The following is a 20333-nucleotide window of genomic DNA, read 5'->3' on the forward strand; positions in this document are numbered from 1 at the left end:
TCCAACAAATAATGATGTTAAATTACACTGCAGAAAATGTATTACTTGAGATAGAAAATCTAAATCTACACAGGCAAATGTGCCTCATGTGAATTTCACGTGAAATGCTGTTCACGTGAAATTCACATGAACCTTTCACGTGAAATTCACGTAAATTTCATGTGAATTTCACGTGAAAAGTGATTCACGTGAAATTCACGTTAATATGTCCACATGGATTTCACGTGAATCACTTTTCACGTGAAATTCACGTTAAAATATTCACATGAATTTCACGTGAACAGCAATTCACATGAAATTCACGTTAAATTTTTCACATGAATTTCACGTGAAAAGCATTATATCACTTTTCACATCAGTTCCTTGCGAAAATTTTAATGTGATTTGATTATCGCAAGGAAATAATGTGAACGTTGATTCACGTTAATTTCACGTGAAAAGATTCACACGAATTTCACGTGAAATTTCTTCATGTGAAATTCACACGAACAATTTCACACGAATTTCACGTGAAAAGCTATTCACGTTAAAACTTTCACAAGAAAAGCGATTAAAGTGAAATATTCACACTTCTTAATATATTCAAGCGAAAAAATAAATAAAATTAAGGTAAAATATAAAACGATATGGAGATTAGGCAATTCAAAAGTAAGAGTACATTTATAAAATGTAGGCAAACGACCAATAAAGTAGATCCTGCTCACGCCTCCCTCTCCTCGTTTATTTGCGAAATTATTAACTTGCATTGTTCTGTACGCAGTATGATTACATGTACTTTCCACACCTGATTTCTCTCATTTCCCATTATTTTTTCTCTTAGGAATTAAAATATAAATTAAATCTCTCATCATCATAGATATTAATGAAAGCATATTTTCCAACTACTTGAAGAATCACTGTATTGATAGAGTTAGAATGTGCAACTTCAAAACCACGAAATTTTCTACACATGGAAAATTACTATTTTACAGTAGAATCAGAAAGAACTATGAATTAAAACTAATAAGACCATTTGAAATTTCCATTTGTGAGAGCAGTACGTTTTAAATAGCTAAGAATATTTGCCCACCCTTTAGAAATTGAAACTGGTGGATATTCAAAACCATGCATTCCAAAAGATTGTTGTTTTTGTCAGTTTTGTAAAACTACTGAAGATGAGTTAAAGTTTTTATCGCGCTGCTTTATGATGTTAGTAACAGGCTACTTGTCGGAGTGCACTTGGGCTGTTTACATACATGTGATTTGAGGGTAGTATTGTGCAAGTGGGGAAAAATGCCATGATATTGTTTTCCGCTGTCGGTAGTTTGGCATCAATTTTAATTACCCCCCCCCCCCCACTCCTTATTAGATACATCGAGAATAATTACCGGTGTGATACCTTGGAAGCTGGTGTATGCATAAAGTTAGACTTATTGGAAATTGCTGATACACGCATGTAGAAATGAAAATTTTCTATCAGCCGTATTCACCATCCCGAATTTGTAGATCGTCAATCAAAAGGAAAACACAGATTTCTAGCACTCGGAAGAAAGCGAATAACATAAACAATCCTTAACAATACTGTCCATGTATATTTAGATAACTTTTAAAAAATATCTATAAAGCTTTACACTACAGTCAGATTCCGGTAATAGTTACAAGACTGTGACGTCACACTCGAGTAAGCCGTCTGACGCGTCTGACGTATGCAAGACAGCGAATGTGAAAGTACATTGAAACTCTACAGGTAAGATGAGATTGAGCATTGTAATTTATAAATGTTCAGTGTAAATTCAAGCCATTAGGCTTATTACATTTATGTGATCTAAAGTTCCTAATGCAACCGCTTATTTCAGACTGATGAGAATTACTTTAGACGGGGTACGTCAACGAATAGGCACGACAGCGAAAATACGGAAGTCACTTCGGGGACGTGTCGCAGAATCGCATAACTCTACACGGTTTGTTAATCTTTCCTTATTCATCAGAGAACATGGTAATCGTAATTCAGAACATAATTTTTATAATTTAATCGATTTAGATATTGATTAGGGGTGCTAAGTAACGTTCTATATTACCTTCATAGAGGCATCATCGAAATCAGGCATGTTGAAAAGGGGGGGGGGGTGATGTGTAACAATGTCCATCGATTGTTATATATATCGTAATGCCAATTAAATGTATATATATATATATATATATATATATATATATATATATATATATATTGGTTGCTCCCCCATTTAACTATAGTTTTAAATGAGAAGAATGTAAGCTTGAAAGCTCTATCAATATCAATCGTTTCATTTTAAGCAATGCATTTACATAGATTTAATCTAGATAATGAGGAATGCAAAGTCATTTTCAAATCGCCTCTGGGTTAGAACATGACAATTTGAAAACATATTCCATGACTTCCTTCTGTATCTTGTATAATAATTCTATTCTATTCTGTATGATGATATATAAAAGGTTATGTTTCTTTCAAACACAAATTATTGATAATTTTGCAACTTTTTTTTCTTCGTTTCTGCTACATCTACATGCAATTACATTCATAGTACAGTATGTGTACATAAGGCTTAATATGACTCCTTTTGTATATTGAACAGTCCTTCTAATACATAAATATTTCTTTTTCAGAGATTAAAAGAAAGAAAAAAAGACAATGAAGACAACCATGTAAAAACAAATTCAATCAATTAAATTATCAGCAGATTGAAAGCAGATTTGTACTCCTTTTTGTGTTCATCTGAACCCGAGATTCAGATTATCAAAATATCCATGTATGATTTAACGTTATAAAGTTTATGTGAAATTCACGTGAATTTTATGTGAAATTCATGTTAAAGATTTCACGTGAAATTCACGTGAATTTTATGTGAATTTCACGTGAAATTCATGTGAATTTCACGTGATTTTTTTTCGTGTGAATTCACATTTGATGCTCTTTTAACGTGAATTTCACATAGAAATTTTCACGTGAAATTCATGTGAATTTCACGTGAAATTCACGTGAGGCACATTTGCCTGTGTATCATATATATACCTAAACACACAGACATTAGTACAGAATATTCACCCATTTTTAAAGGTTGCACATACATGTTAGTGTGTTTTGTAAAGTATGACTTAAATATGCTGACCAATTTCGGTAGAGAGCATGGAGAGATTAACATTAACAAATGCAAGGGTATATTGTAGGCGCATACGTATGCAGGAAATATTCACGATTATCCTCTATAGCCGAGCTATTGGAAAGATACATATTAATTACCGTATACCGATATTTTGTGGAGCCTGCAGGTACACATAGGTTGTGGTATGTGGTATTTAAACATTTATGTTTCATGTTTCTTATACATGTTAATACAACTCTTTGTATTTTGTCAAGCCTTACTTGGACAGGCTTGTGTGTTACAATCCTGAGTTTCTGCATTATCTCCGAAACTGGCACAGTCCGCTCCACCATATTGTGGTGCCGGGTTGGTGCACGTGCGTGTACGTGACTGTGTACCTCCACCACATGTTACCGTGCATGTATCCCAAAGTGTCCAATTAGTGTAACCACCGTCAACTGTGAAATCAAGGAACTGTTTGTCATCGTACCAACATCGAACAACAAAGTATACATCGTCTACATGATATCAAGAAGTGGCTTCCCAAATTACAACGATATATTGATACATTGCACCTGCTTTCAAAGTTTTCAAAGGTAATGTACAGAACCACCTCTTGGTCATGAAAATTAGTTGCCTCAAAGAAGTGCATTACCAATAAATCGCGAAACAAAGTCGTTGCAAATAAAAATTAGTTTACAGTATTCAAAGGAAATAACCTTAAATAATATATTGGAAATAATCAGTGACCCACAAAAGAAGACATATTTTCCTGATAAACATAGTAATAAATTTTATTTGACGGTATTTTGGCATTGAACGCAATGGCAATTCTTCATATATAGGGGAATCTTCATATAAAAGGAAAATATTGATATAGAGAAAAATTATCCCATACAGGGACTCTTCATACACAAGGGAATCATCACGTGCAGGGGAATCTTCACACACAGGGAAATGATATGGGGGATTTGTTTTTTACATAAGGGAGACATTTTCACATACAGGAAAATTTTCACATATAGGGCGATTTTGTCATGTATCATATTTTCCGTGTAGTTATACAGTTTTTATTGATTAGATGTAGACTTCAAAGTTGCATATACACAATTAACTCCTAAACCAAGTAGATACATATACTTTGAAAATTGTCATAAATTTCATGCATACTATTTAAAAAAAAATCTAACATTAAATATTGCTTCCAGAATACGAAGAACAGTTCTCACTCTCCTTGACTGATATAATAAACCCCTCAGACGGAATACCCCAAATCTCTCATAGATACTTATTATGAATTCTTATATCAATGCTAATTAAACGCATGTAAAGATGTATATGACATAAAATTCCGATAACTCGGATTTGCGTTCATCAAATATGGAAACATGATCTCTCGGGAAGTAACAACATGTTCATATCAACCATCTTAGCTTGGCTTTGGCATCATAAACACCTATTTACCAGTTCTTTGAGCAATAGCAAGTTTGGTGACTTTTCAACAGTAACATTTCTCAATATTTCGACTTGGGAAATAGTTGCTGCTTTTTCGACGACAGTTTTCCTACTATCCTTACGGCTATCGTCTGTAAAATGTGTGATACCCACCCAAATCTACCGAGGAATTTTTTCATTATGATAAACAGATCGTATCTATTATAGACCATACAAATCTTACTGGGACAGTTGTCTGTGTTGCAGACTTGAATCTCTGCGTCCACTCCCATGCAATCCGCCCCTCCATATTGTGGGGCTGGGTTGGTGCAGTTACGGTACCTCTCCTGAGACCCGCCCCCACAAGTAACTGTGCAGGTGTCCCACTGGGACCAGTTGGTATATCCTCCATCAACTGAGGGAGAAGAAGTTCATTTCTATTAATGTAAAACTTATACGGTACCAATTTTGATGCACCAGATGCGCATTTCGACAAATAATGTCTCTTCAGTGATGCTCAACCGAAATGTTTGAAATCCGAAATAACTATGAAGTTTTAGATCTAAATATAGCCAAAAACAGCGTGCCAAACATATATATCAGCTGATTTCAATGATTTTATCTGAATTTTTGACAATGCTTAAAATGTGCTGTCAAACTCCTGTAAAGAGGTATGTGATTGTTTTCATTTCAGGGTCCTTTGAGGATGGAGCCTCTGTGTGCTGTAGTGGTAGGTAATTGGAACTCGTATGTACTGTCAGTGATGATTAATTTTAGATGGTATGTATTGTCAGTGATAAGTAATTGTAGACAATATGTACTGTCAGTGGTGGGTAATTGTAGACGGTATGTATTGTCAGTGGTAAGTATTTGTAGATGGTATGTATTGTCAGCGCAAGTAATTGTAGACGGTATGTATTGTCAGTGGTGGGTAATTGTAGACGGTATGTATTGTCTGTGGTGGGTAATTGTAGACGATATGTACTGTCAGTTGTGGGTAATTGTAGACAGTATGTATTGTCTGTGGTGGGTAATCGTAGACGGTATGTGTTATTAGTGATGAGTAATTGTAGACGGTATGTATTATCAGTGATGAGTAATTGTAGACGGTATGTATTATCTGTGGTAAGTAATTGTAGACGGTATGTATTGTCTGTGGTGGGTAATTGTAGACGGTATGTATTGTCTGTGGTAAGTAATTGTAGACGGTATGTATTGTCAGTGGTAAGTAATTGTAGACGGTATGTACTGTTTGTGGTGGGTAATTGTAGATGATATGTACTGTCAGTGGTAGGTAAACCTTCTAAATTATTACATTTGTGAATGAACCATTCAACACGTTCATGAATTAACGATATCTATTTTGCACAAAATAATTTCTACATTATAGCGTTAAACATGCACATGTGATTGTGCTTATTGGCAAAACTAGTGATCATGGAAGAAAATGTACATATACAAGGAAAGTGCATACTGCTTCTATTTACGACATACTTGGGCAGTACTGAGTATTGCAGTCCTGAGACTGTGAGAGATCACCAGAACAATCAGCGCCACCATATTGAGGAGTGGGGTTAGTACAGGTTCTGGCACGGCTTTGTGATCCGCCCCCGCAGGAGACACTGCAGTCATCCCAGTCAGCCCAATCAGAGAAGCCACCATCAACTACACGAATCAAATTGGTTTAATATCATCTGGAATTGAACCATGGGGTTCTACTGAACGAGTTACACCATGGGATGTTTGATATCAACTGAACACGGTGAATCATTGGATATTTGATATCAAATGACCGAGTTGAAATGTCAACTAGACCTCTGTATGTTTAATGCAAAAATGTGAGAAACTTGAAATTACCCGTTTAGTGTAAATTGAACGATGCATTCAAAGCAGTTTAACATTCTGCATAACTGATTCAAAACAGTGAAAAATTCGAAAATCCGTCATAAATGTTTAAACATACGTATTTGTTACTCTTGTTAGACGTCATACTCTATTGATTGAAAACGAATCCATAAATTAACTGATAATGGACAGATATTATTGACTTTGGCCAATGATTGTTCAATGCACTTTGTAGAGGAGTAACACGAAATTTAAACATTAAGAATGATAAAGGGTCAGAGTTATTACGTGAACAGAACATTAAGTGTTGAATGAAAAGTGACCAATTCAAAACCATTTTAAACAGCAGATACCTAGCGTCATTTGAGCCATTCATGATAATAAATCAATATTTAACATCGACTGATAGATTCAAAATACTGCATGATTAACGCCAACGCAGCAATCTAAACTACTGGACGTTGAACGTCAACAAAGTGATTGAAAATACTGTTTAACGTCAACGAAGTGTTTCAAAACACTGAACGTTTAATGTTGAATGCGCGATATAAAACATCAAGTCACGATTCAGCATATTGGATGTCTAATATCAATAGACCGATTCAAAACATTGGAAGTTTAAATGATTGGACTGAGATTTCCAACTGCATCCTTGCAACTCAAAACACCGGACGTGCTACGCCATATCCGTGATTTAGAATTCTTATATTGGGCTTACATTTGTAATAGGGTTTTCATCATACACTCAAGTACAATTTCCCCCTCTTTTAACGTTTTACTGTGTTACCGTTTATCAGGCATGTCATTTCATTACGTATCATTATAATTGTTTCATATAAAAAAATATGATGTCACGTCTTACTAGGACAGGCTTGTGTGTTACAATCCTGAGTTTCTGCATTATCTCCGAAACTGGCACAGTCCGCTCCACCATATTGTGGTGCCGGGTTGGTGCACGTGCGTGTGCGTGTCTGCGAACCTCCACCACACGTGACAGTGCACGTATCCCACACTGTCCAATCAGTGTAACCGCCATCAACTGTAAAATAATTATATCTATATATGTAGGTAATTAATATATTTATTTAGTCAAACAAACCATTGTATTGTTCTTTAGACTATCATTAACATTTAGTTCATGATTTGATTTTGTTTTAAGAATCATGAAGTGGCCAGACAAGATGAACACTATACGGGGAAATTTTCACTCCTGTTGCACCCTCATCCTAAATGAGCGAATCCAGACCTCGGCGAATGCAACAGAATTACCATAAGTAGTAATAAATAGCATGCAGCGAATTCAAAACAAATCGAAATCATTTTCGATGCATCTGCGCGAAAATAGAACAGTCGTCGCAGGGAGAAAAAAGTACGGTACACAGTATAAGCAAATATTTCACAGATCAATAGACCAATATGGTTGTTTTTCTTTTCCCTTGCAATTATTATTCATATTGTTTGTTTCTCTTGTTGTCAAAATTCTTTTAACACTTACTTGGACAAAAGTCTGTATTACAATCTCGACTCTCTGACAGATCACCGGAACAGTCAGCGCCGCCATATTGTGGTGCCGGGTTAGTGCAAGTTCTGGTTCGGCCTTGAGTTCCTCCACCGCAAGTGACAGAACACGTGTCCCAGGCTGACCAATCAGTGAAGTCGCCGTCAACTGTTAAAATTGAAATAAAAACAAATAGATAACATCATATATGAAAGGCACTCACACATGAATAAAACATTACATGTGTACATTAAAAAAGTACTACATTCCACTATGATGTGACAAGACGTGCATTCATGCATAATACGATACATTATAGGATCTGTATACCATGTAACATCACAACCAATTACATTGTACGTTTAAAGAAAATGGTTACAGTCGTTCGTTGGTTATTCATTTAGGTCAAGTGTCAACTAGGAAAATTTCTTTAAAATTTCATGTGACGGGGACACTCTAAAAAAACACCAATGTAAAGTAAAAGTAATTACAAGTTTTAGCTTTTGAATAAAACCTACAGAGACATCCTGTAAAGAATGCTTGAAGTAGATCTATCAAAGAATATCTTCTATAATGCATTTTGTTTGAGGAAAATCCTCCCTGCATGCAGCTGGTCGATTATTATTTTCTCGAAAGTGATGTTTATCAAAACGTATTGTCCTTACTGGGACAGTTTTGTGTGTTACAGTCCTGTCGTTCCTGGTCATCGCCACTACAATCCGCCCCTCCGTATTGTGGCAGTGGGTTGGTACAGCTACGACTTCTGTTTTGTGATCCGCCCCCGCATGTGACAGAACATAGATCCCAGTCACTCCAATCTGTATACGCACCATCAACTGTTTGATAAATTATGGTGTTTTTTAAAACAAAATAAAAACATAACTAAATCTAGAAGAAAACAAATTGCAGAAAAAATAGTATTGAAAATATCAAACATTAATTTAAAGTCTCTCTCTCTCTCATTTTAAGAATGAACTATTGTCATAGTTACTTGGACAGTTGTGTGTGTTACAATCCTGTTCCTCGGAGACGTCACCCACACATTGGGCACCACCATACTGAGGAGCTGGGCTTGTGCATGACCTTGTACGACCTTGAGAACCGCCCCCACATGTCACAGAACACCTATCCCAGTTAGTCCAATCAGTGAAGCCTCCGTCAACTGAAATTGATAGATGTAATAATTATCGCAAAATAAGAATAATGTAGACTGACCCTTAATCGATTCCGATTAACTCCAGCATACCTACATCCAATAAAATTGTCTAGGAACCATAATTCCTGTCTAAGCTAGTCCTTCTACTTTATAGAAAATCTAATTCGTTGAGATGAATAATGAAGCCTCAATATAGCAGAAAATGAATAGATAGATATTTCTTTCAGCGAACCAACTGTTACTTGCTTTAGATATTGATAATCAGACAAAAATAATGTACTCATTTGTACCCTGTTTAAAATTGTGTTCTGAATTTTCTTTCTGGATAACCAATGGCATAACTATGTTGTTAATCATAGTGTTTTAAGGATCTTTTTACTGTTTTCAGAATGCGCCATGTATTAATAGAACGATGATTTTACAAAGAAAACCAAATATCTAACGTACAAAATATATTTGTTTTAAATAAGAAAGTATATGAAACAAATATTCTACTTGGACAGTTGTGTGTGTTGCAGTCCTGAGTGTCTGACGTGTCGCCGGAACAGTCAGCGCCGCCATATTGCGGTGCCGGATTTGTGCACGTTCTGCTTCTACTTTGACTTCCTCCACCACACGTGACAGAACATGTGTCCCAGACTGACCAATCAGAGAAACCCCCATCAACTAAAGCAGATTAAAAGGAGATTATCAGACGATATTCTATTATCCATGTAAAACAAAAACAAAGTACGCTTAGCATGTAGATTTGGCCTAATAAATTAAGACAAATGAGGACGAAGTTGACATGTGTTTACATATTACAGGTATTTTGGGGCAATTTTAGAATATTTTTTTTGGAAAAAATATTATTTTCTGTTTAAACTTCGTTTTAATCATCAAAAGAAGCGATGGAAAGAAAACTAAAATGTTACATTCATTACTTTCTCAAATCAGTGTGCATGTCCACTGATATGGGTTATACCGGTAGAATAACAGAAACATAACTCTTGTAGAATTCAAGCATTGTATACTAGTATATCTGTTGATTCCTGGTCTAACATGAAGGTGTTAAAGTTTGAATTACTTGGACAGTGGTGGGTGTTGCAATCCTGCTCATCATTTTCATCTCCGACACAGCTGGCGCCGCCATATTGCGGTGCGGGGTTAGTACAACTTCGTGTTCTTCCCTGAGATCCTCCACCGCAAGTGACAGAGCACGTGTCCCAGGCTGACCAATCCGTGAAGCCTCCGTCAACTTTGATTAAGGATGAGATTTTTCATTCACTCATTCACATCATTATATCGAATACGGGTGTGCGTTTTCTTTTCGAGTCATAAAGTGTAGACAAAAAATAAACCAACCGGATGCACACCAGAAATAATGATATCTATATTGGATAAACTAATTCTAACTTAAAGTAAATGAAGGAGGCGCTAAATCAACAAAAATTCACATGTATTCAAGAAACTCACTCGGGCAGTTGTGGGTATTGCAGTCTTGAATCTCGCCAGAATCCCCGCTGCAGGTGGCACCACCGTATTGTGGCACAGGATTTGTGCAGGTTCGACTGCGGTTTTGTAATCCTCCGCCACAAGTGACGGAACAAACTGACCAATCACTCCACAGTGTGTATCCGCCGTCAACTGCGAAATAGTTAATCGTAAAATCAATAGATTCCGCATTCATTTCATATTATGACGTTCATATTATGTTTTAAAAGATGAAAAAAGAAAAGAATTGCTTTTAATCAAACCTTTTAGACATAACTGAAATATATTACTACATGATTTAATATCTTTTTGTGGACTTAATGCTAGTAGTAAAACAAGGTCAACCGAAGAGAGACTTACTTGGACATGGGTGTTCGTTACAGTTCTGATCTTCGGAGTTATCGCCCGTGCAGGCGGCACCTCCGTACTGAGGAGCGGGGTTTGTACACATCCTACTTCTCCCCTGGGATCCACCTCCACACGTGACTGAGCACGTGTCCCATGCCGACCAATCAGTGAATGCACCATCAACTACAGGTCATAAATACAGATGTCAACAATCATTAATGTGTTACTATATGTATTTTCAAATATCAAGAGATGCCATATTAAAGTAATCAAAGATTTTTGTTTATTTTTCTCAGGCATAATATATATTTCTAACAAGGAATGAAGATCAATCACAAGGTCAAAATATATTTCATTAATGGGTAATGCTTTACTAAATTAAGGTCATAGGATGTCTAGGATTTTGGACATATCAAATGAAGCTGTGTGTATGTGGGATTTTCTATTATTTGATCAACAACAATGTAAATCAGTATAAAATGCACCAATAGAAAGACGATTTTGAATGGTATCATATTTTGGGTAATGTTTTCCAATTGAATGTTTAGGTAACGATTTGTAAATAATGCTAAAATAAAGGTGGTTTCATTGGATTGATTGATTGTATCTTGTTTAATGTCTCTCTAGAGAAGTTTTCACTCATATAGAGATTCACCAAGACCGGTGAAAGGCTACAAAATTTAGGCCTATGCTCGGCGCTTACGGCCATTGAGCAGTGAGGGTTCTTTAGAGTGCCACACTTACTGTGACACGGGACATTCGTTTTTAAGGTAATCTCCGAGGACCCGTAACATTCACAGCTGATGTCAAGCGTCTGGCGATGGAACTGTCACTACCCGTTTTAACGACCTAAGTCAGTCGCGGCCGGAATTCGAACCCCGACCTTCCGCATGCGGGTCGAATGCTCTAACCTCTAGACCACCGCGGCGGTTTGGTTTCTTTGGAAGATTTTATTGTAAATGTGTATTTTTAGCAATATCAAAACATTTACAAGGTCTTATAAAATCTATAACAATTTCTAGCATCCTATGTCCTCAATATGATTTTTCGCATTGATTGTATTTCAAATACTCTGATAGTTGTTTTGCAGCAACTTGATTGGGATCTTACTCGGACAGAAGTGGGTGTTGCAGTCTTGCATTTCGCTTTCGTCACCCACGCAGGCCTCTCCTCCGTATTGAGGGGCGGGGTTTGTACAGGTTCTGCTACGCCTTTGCGATCCACCACCGCACGTCACGGAGCATGTGTCCCAAGTCGACCAATCAGTAAAGCCACCATCAACTGAAGTACAAATAATGGATCTTGTCAATTGAATATGACCAAATGTACACACTATCATGTTTGTATTTCGGATTGCAAAGTCGTTTAGCACATTTTTATATACCACATCATCGAGACTACAACCACATATTCGCATATGTTGAAAGTTAATATATTTACGTCCTATTTCGTGTCAAACTGTTTAAATATTCTATGACTAATAACTCTAACAAACCCTGAAGGTAGGAATGTTGTTGAACCTACTTGGACAGTGGAATGTATTGCAGTCTTGAGACTGAGATGCCGCTCCCGAACAATCCGCTCCGCCATATTGTGGTGCAGGGTTTGTGCATGTTCTAGTTCGACCTTGACTTCCTCCACCACATGTGACAGAACACGTGTCCCAAACTGACCAGTCATTGTATGCGCCATCAACTGCCATAATAGAAATCAGGAATGGTGTATATTGCTTTTAAATGTTCAGAAGCATCCAAGCTGATTTCACTTATGCCATCAGCGTATCATTCACAAATACTTGTGTAGTTAATGTATTTCTTACTTGGACAATGATGTACATTACACGCCTGAGACTCTGACGTATCACCGGAACAGTCTGCGCCACCATATTGTGGTGCCGGGTTAGTGCATGTTCTAGTTCGACCTTGTGTTCCTCCACCACACGTCACTGAACACGTGTCCCAGGGTGACCAATCAGAGAAGTCTCCATCAACTGAAGTATATATTTGTATATATATATATATATATATATATATATTTGGAACATTACGTTACTACAAAACAATAAAGTATTACATATCTCTGTTGAAGCCAGTCATGTGACTAACTATCATTGAACACTACTGTTTTACTAGCAATTTCTGTATAGTTAACTGACTTGCCGTACAATTTCATATGTTTGCTTGTTGTGCACGTTACATCATACAATACGGAAGTCCTATTATTGTAATTACTGTTACGTAATATAACTGAATCTACATAAATGCAGGTATATGTTATTGTTTATTTGTCAACGCTCATAATATTGTACTCATTTTTGTCATAATTAATACAAACTTGGACAGTTCATTGTGTTGCAATCCTGCATCTCCTCATTGTCACCGGAACAAGCCGCACCGCCGTATTGTGGGGCGGGGCTAGTACATGAACGGGTTCGTTTCTGTGTACCTCCACCACACGTCACAGAGCACATGTCCCATTTCGACCAATCAGTGAAATCACCGTCGACTGAAATAAATAAACGGGCAAAACTATACAAAATAATCTTGTTATTTGGCTGAAATATTATATCTACCCTATGTGATGTAAAGGGGAGACACTTAATGTAAATGAAACTCAGAGACATATTGCATATAAAAATGGTGAAAAAGATTTGTTTGACACCTGCTAGAACCGCTGGAATCAATTATTTCCTTTAGTGTTTTTTTCCTTAGGAAAACCCCCCATAAATTTCAATATATATGTACCTTTAATATATTAGATAATGACTGTATGTATCTCTCCGTTCTTCTCTCTCTCTCAGAAAAGAATATATACATATACCTTTGGTAGATTGTTATAAACATTTTGTACAAGTTTCTTTGCAGAATGTATCTATCTATCTATCTATCTATATATATATACTGTATGTATGTTTATATATATATATATATATATATATATATATATATATATAAGAAAGAAATAAACAACAGACATACAATTAGTATCATATTAATAGAAATGAACGTGTGGTTACACTGTAACTTGTATTTACAAACACCAGAATTCCATTTAGCACTTCGTCGTATTTGTCTTACTATCCATTTGTGAATGACCATGAAAATGTATTTCAGTGTCACGAAAATTGCTTACTTACTCATCTCACAGAAATATCATATTTAAAACATGTAAGACAAAAATAAAATATCTTCTCCCCAAGCTTCCTTGAATAATACATACTTGGACAGAATTGTGTATTACAGTGCTGCGTCTCTTCTGTGTCACCGATACATGGGGCTCCGCCATACTGGGGAATGGGCTTTGAACACGACCTTGACCTACTCTGAGATCCACCCCCACAACTGACTGAACATGGTTTCCAGTCTGACCATTTTGTAAATCCTCCATCAACTTATTCAAAATGAAAGCGAAAGAGATTAAATCCCTATAATGTTCGTGGTATAAATACACCCACAGGTAAGAATAACAACTGTTCATCAATGAGAGCAAGCCTACATAGACAAAAATGCATTGCACACTGAAATTATGAAATTTTATTCACTCATTAAGATGACTTGCGTTCAAAATCCAACAAAAAGGCATAATACAAACTTCTACCAATATCTAAAGTATTGCATCATTTGATTATAGAGTACATGGACCTGAGTCAGTTTACCACTGGATATAAGTTAACGGTCTTTCCTAACCTGGACAGTTATGAGTGTTACAATCTTGAATTTCGTCTGCAACACCGCTACAAGGTTTGCCACCAAATTGTGGGGCGGGTTTCGTGCATGTTCGTTCACGCTCCTGAGATCCGCCCCCGCACGTCTGTGTACACTGTGTCCAATCAGCCCAGTCCGAATAACCTCCGTCAACTGTAACACACATTATAACACACATCATGAATTAATGATACCATCAAACTCAAGAATTTACATTGACGAAGCTTCATTTGAAGAACAAACTCTAAACAGAAAAACATGATATACTTGGGCACTCCTGAGTGTTGCAGCTTCTTTCTTGCTTGGGGTCTCCGCTACAGGTCTTTCCACCGTATTGTGGGGTGGGGTTTGAACATGTGCGTGATCGACTGTGAGACCCTCCACCGCAAGTCACTGAGCATGCGTCCCATTTACTCCAATCACTGTACCCGCCATCAACTAAAACAGACATAACCGTATTCTGACCTCTTCTACCGATCAGTCACCAATCCGTTAATAAAAACAATTTGTAGTTTACATCTTAGATCAGCAAGGTGACTGGATGAAGGTGAAATCGATCCATCATGATAAAAAGTGCACCGCCACGGCACATGATACGCACGTCACATATTGTTAACAGTATAGATTGTACCCATTAAAACATTTTTTTTATATCACCTTAATTAAATGTCACAGTGACCTTAAAGTAGGATGCGACACACCTTCTACCTAAGATGCATTAGTTGACCAATTTTGGTGATTCTAGGTCTAATAGTTTCCAAGTTATGAGCCGGACAAGTTTTTGCCATATATGGCCATATCTTCTTAATGAAAAGTCACAGTGACCTGGTTTTAATGTGCGACACACCTTCTACCCAAGATGTATCTACAGACAAAGTTTGATGATTCTAGGCCTTGTAGTATTTAAGTTACGGGTCGGACACGAAAAAGCTAACAGACGGACGGACAGACGGATATCTTCTTAATGAAAAGTCACAGTGACCTGGTTTTAATGTGCGACACACCTTCTACACAAGATGTATCTACAGACAAAGTTTGATGATTCTAGGCCTTGTAGTATTTAAGTTACGGGTCGGACACGAAAAAGCTAACAGACGGACGGACAGACGGATATCTTCTTAATGAAAAGTCACAGTGACCTGGTTTTAATGTGCGACACACCTTCTACACAAGATGTATCTACAGACAAAGTTTGATGATTCTAGGCCTTGTAGTATTTAAGTTACGGGTCGGACACGAAAAAGCTAACAGACGGACGGATATGGCCACATCTTCTTAATGAAAAGTCACAGTGACCTGGTTTTAATATGCGACACACCTTCTACCCAAGATGTATCTACATACAAAGTTTGATGATTCTAGGCCTTGTAGTATTTAAGTTACGGGTCGGACACGAAAAAGCTAACAGACGGACGGATATGGCCATATCTTCTTAATGAAAAGTCACAGTGACCTGGTTTTAATGTGCGACACACCTTCTACCCAAGATGTATCTACAGACAAAGTTTGATGATTCTAGGCCTTGTAGTATTTAAGTTACGGGTCGGACACGAAAAATCTAACAGACGGACGGACATGAACGCCATACCATAATACGTCCCGTCTTAAGACGGGCGTATAAAAAGCTACTTGCAGTAATTAAGGTTGGAGTCTTCTCATAGTCATTGAAAGACTTGAAATGCAGTAAAAAAAATCTACAGCAACTTTAGAATGTATGCATTCTTTTGACACAGAAAAGTGGGCGTGAAGGTTCGTGTTTTTATGTCAAATTGACTTCAATGTCACACTCTTTTTAAAGTAAATAACCTCGTAAATCCATTGGACATATTTGTGAGTCATCGTACATATTTTGTATTAATTTGAAGCCTAATCACTATGTATCAACATCTGAACATACCTGTATTTCCTTTGGATTGCATGACATAATTGATAAATACGTGTACTAGTAAACGTATACATAGTAATTAGAATTTGTTCTGATTTGTGCACATTGGTCGTTATTTCTGGTATATCATTTAATTTGTCTGAATAATAACAAAACCTTGAATAGTGTTCAAGAATAAGGTGTTCGCTATGGTCTTGTTGAGTAACTGAAATGGAGAATTCATACATTGTTAAATATATCGTATAAAAGGTCTCATACTTGGGCAGTTTTGTGTGTTGCACGATTGAGTCTCCTTCAAGTTTCCGGTACAATCTGCTCCACCATATTGAGGTTTGGGGTTTGTGCACGTGCGTGTCCTGTCCTGAGACCCACCGCCACACGACACGCTGCACGTGCCCCAGTCGCTCCAATTAGAGACTTCCCCATCAACTAAAATATGGGCAATATGACGTAACAACATACACACAAACGCCGGGTTTCTTTTCATTCATTTTCATTTACGTGATTCATTCTTGATCATTCGGTTGCTTTGGGTGATTTCAAATTATCTATACACAATCATACTTTATCGATTTTATTTCGTCATTCCTAATCAGTTTAGACTAAATCCATTTTGATACTTCAAGTCCTATATTCTAAGTGATGAAAAATTGCAAATTGATATGACCTATCCTACACTTATTAATACAAAAAATTGCCATTTGATAGTGCTGTCTTGTATTGAGTGATGGAAGCCCAAATGTTTTCTAGTGAATGATGGAAAATTTCACTTTGCCGCTACATGTTTTCTATAGTGAGTGAGGAAAATTTCATCTTGATAATACTTGACATATAATGAGTCATGAAAATTAGCTTGAGATACTGAGTGATGCTAAATTACATTTTCATGTTAAATGTATATCTCCAATATTGAATTGAGGGATGAAGTATTACAGTTGGGTTGGAACAGGTCTATAATATACTAATTATTGATGATTGACTGACTTGGACAGTTTTGGGTATTGCAGTCCTGGATTTCAGCGTCCGCTCCTGAACACTTGGATCCGCCGAACTGAGGGGCCGGGTTAGTACACTCGCGCTTGCGCTTCTGAAGTCCGCCCCCGCAAGTAAGAGAACACTTCTCCCAGTCAGTCCAAGTCGTATACCCTCCGTCAACTGGTAAATATAAAGACTTTCTAATTATAGAATAACCCGGAATATGTTTGCATTGCTTAATTAACATAGTTTAAGAATTATTGATTTTATCAAAATTATTTTTCTTTTGTTTTACTGGTCATTGAATTAAAAGTAAAGAGACAGTAATATTCAAACGAACAAATCTGTGATAATAATGAGAATGATTAAAAACGGTATCTGCTTTCCTACACTATCAACGATTCCATATAGTACACGTTATATTTTCCAAAGTCACTCACTGGGGCAAGGGTGATCATTACAATCCTGCGCATGCGTTTCGTCACCGGAACAATCTTTGCCACCATGTTGAGGGACTGGTTTTGTACAGGAGCGTGTTCTTCTTTGGGCTCCACCTCCACATGTCACAGAACAAGTGTCAAACTGAGTCCATTCGGTAAATCCTCCATCAACTAAGGAAAAGAAAATTCTAAAGTTGAGAATGTGTTCGAATTCTAAGGAAAGATCAGTTAATGTTATCAATGCATAATCATCTCAAATTGTATCCCATGAATTATGATTGAACAAAGAAACCCTATATATCATTTAAGAAATAAAGTTTGCGTTTTCGTTAGCCGAGTTTTCGTGTTTCGAAATAACATTTCTCGACCTCGGAGGTTATAGTGTATCTCCCACGAAAACAAGGAGTTTAATTCCATTTCACTACGGCTCAGAAATACGAATTAGTATAACTAAACAGAAATTGACATGACGTCACGTTTCCGAAACGGACTAGGCTTACATATTTTAGCTAAGGAAAAAAAGTGAGTTGGTAGGGTATACTAGACCTATTTTGAAAAAAAATTATTTCAAGTATTTAGTTTGATGCTCACTAAATCAAATAAATTACACATATGTGGAAGAGGGTCAACTTGTCTGTGCATTGCGATATTACGATACATGTATAGGTTTGGGAATGTAGGCGATTGATTTATATAGAATGACAAATATTCTCCAGTCATTTATAGATTTGTTTTGCAACATTTATTGATTAACTTTTATTATATTATCAATTATTGACTTTATTGTTGCAATAGCAAAATATGAAGTGTAAATGAGATGAGTATAAGTTTTTCATAATCAGTTATTATGTATGAACGTATATCGCATCATAATGAACGTGGCATTCCTTTGATCTCTGCAATAAATGTGGTAGAGCAATCTATAACTATGTCGGTTTTATCAAAGAAAAATTATTTTAAGCAAAATATTTCATTTTTCCAAAATTAGAACGGAATTTTTTGTTTTACATATACATGGCATGCTATTTAATATTTCCGTCGTATCCACTTGGAGTACGAAGAATACATATTAAAGGAAAACAATCCTGTCATGTAGTAGTTCTTCAAGGCGCAAGTCTATTTCAATTAGTATATGTTACCTACACAATCTTTCCAGAATTGTAAGGGTCAGAAAAGAACCTTCCCCTAATTTATCGATTTCTATAGGATACCAATATGCTATTATATTTTTCAGATAAGGAAATTCAAATTTTTTACTACTTACATTGTAGCTGTTATACATGGAACACCTTAGCCATTTGATAAATAAAAGAATTTTTGATTCTTAAGCTTGCATTAGTAGCAAAGTGAAATGAATTATTGGAAATGAATACTTCTTATCAATTCACGTGCAAAAGATCCCAAATTATCAGTCACAAATGATTAACAATTTGACAGTTAGAAAGCCTTGTATATAGAAATTCTATCTTCAATATAATTTTATGAGTATTTATCAAAATATATTAATTAACATACTTGGACACTTGAGTGTGTTGCAGTCTCTAGCCTCAGTTGTTTCCCCATTACACGGTTTTCCACCGTACTGTGGCGCTGGATTTGCACACGTTCTGATGCGCTTCTGCTCACCTCCACCGCAAGTTACTGTGCAAGTTCCCCAGTCCGACCAATCGCCGAACTGACCGTCAACTAAGAGAAAAATTTGTGAGTGAGAAATAATAATTGAAAACACTACCATGAATTTATACTAGGATAAAACATTTACTCTATCGAACAGATTTGACCTTGACCTATCAGGTCGTCTCTATTTTTCCCAGTTCTCATCTTGCTCATACCATGTCTCCACAGACATTGACTAAAGTTTAACCATAATATCATTTTTGGTGTTCCTAACTTTAATCCATAATGTTATTTGATTTTCATGTATGTCATATCAGGCTTACTAGGACACTCCTGTTGGTTGCAGGTCGTGGTTTGGGAGGCAACTCCTTGACAGTCTTTTCCGCCAAATTGAGGGGTTGGACTCGTGCATGTGCGCAATCTTTTCTTTGTGCCTCCGCCGCACGTGACCGAACAAGTGTCCCATTTGCTCCATGTGGAATATCCTCCGTCAACTAAAAAAATATATATTCACAGTGAAAATATGATTATTAATTCCAGAAGGTTTCTGTTGTGCAGCAAAATGACATTTGAAAAGAGTTACAGAAACTAACTTGGGCACGCCTGAACATTGCACCGGTCTCGCTGAATGTAACTTCCAGTGCAGTTTTTCCCACCGTGTTCCGGTTTGGGGCTGTTGCATAGTCTTCCACGAGCTCGTAATCCACCACCGCACGAGGAAGAACATGGCATCCAAATACTCCATTTACTGAAACCCCCGTCGACTGAAAAAAAAATCAGTAAGTTACCGACAATTATCGTACATGTATGTGCGAACATTGTTCAAAAGTGGCGCCATCTACATGTATGCATTTTCTAAC

General features: G+C 36.7%; 1 protein-coding gene and 1 long non-coding RNA gene across 3 annotated transcripts in view; one reads left to right on the plus strand and one right to left on the minus strand.

Annotated features, from left to right (window-relative positions):
* Positions 1-20333, minus strand: part of LOC125660351 (SCO-spondin-like) — a 51199-nt gene that overhangs the window by 9368 nt on the left and 21498 nt on the right. The window contains exons 19-41 of the mRNA XM_056150716.1: positions 19797-19967; positions 19372-19542; positions 17857-18027; positions 17426-17596; positions 16700-16870; positions 14824-14994; positions 14539-14709; positions 14072-14242; positions 13187-13357; positions 12672-12842; positions 12377-12547; positions 11963-12133; positions 10865-11035; positions 10487-10657; positions 10098-10268; positions 9527-9697; positions 8867-9037; positions 8541-8711; positions 7873-8043; positions 7240-7416; positions 6027-6197; positions 4777-4947; positions 3380-3556 (exon numbers count right to left, since the gene is read on the minus strand). Of these exons, the coding sequence (XP_056006691.1) occupies positions 3380-3556; positions 4777-4947; positions 6027-6197; positions 7240-7416; positions 7873-8043; positions 8541-8711; positions 8867-9037; positions 9527-9697; positions 10098-10268; positions 10487-10657; positions 10865-11035; positions 11963-12133; positions 12377-12547; positions 12672-12842; positions 13187-13357; positions 14072-14242; positions 14539-14709; positions 14824-14994; positions 16700-16870; positions 17426-17596; positions 17857-18027; positions 19372-19542; positions 19797-19967 (3945 nt within the window). The remainder of the gene's footprint in view (positions 1-3379; positions 3557-4776; positions 4948-6026; positions 6198-7239; positions 7417-7872; positions 8044-8540; positions 8712-8866; positions 9038-9526; positions 9698-10097; positions 10269-10486; positions 10658-10864; positions 11036-11962; positions 12134-12376; positions 12548-12671; positions 12843-13186; positions 13358-14071; positions 14243-14538; positions 14710-14823; positions 14995-16699; positions 16871-17425; positions 17597-17856; positions 18028-19371; positions 19543-19796; positions 19968-20333) is intronic.
* On the plus strand, positions 293-2708 carry LOC130050373 (uncharacterized). Of its 2 annotated transcripts, XR_008798802.1 has the most exons (3): positions 1362-1726; positions 1836-1940; positions 2623-2708. It is a non-coding gene; the product is annotated as an uncharacterized LOC130050373 (long non-coding RNA). The 2 variants fall into 2 exon arrangements; XR_008798801.1 differs by having other exon boundaries at positions 293-1940.

Source organism: Ostrea edulis, chromosome 9, assembly GCF_947568905.1.
Source record: "Ostrea edulis chromosome 9, xbOstEdul1.1, whole genome shotgun sequence".
Lineage (NCBI taxonomy): Eukaryota > Metazoa > Mollusca > Bivalvia > Ostreida > Ostreidae > Ostrea > Ostrea edulis.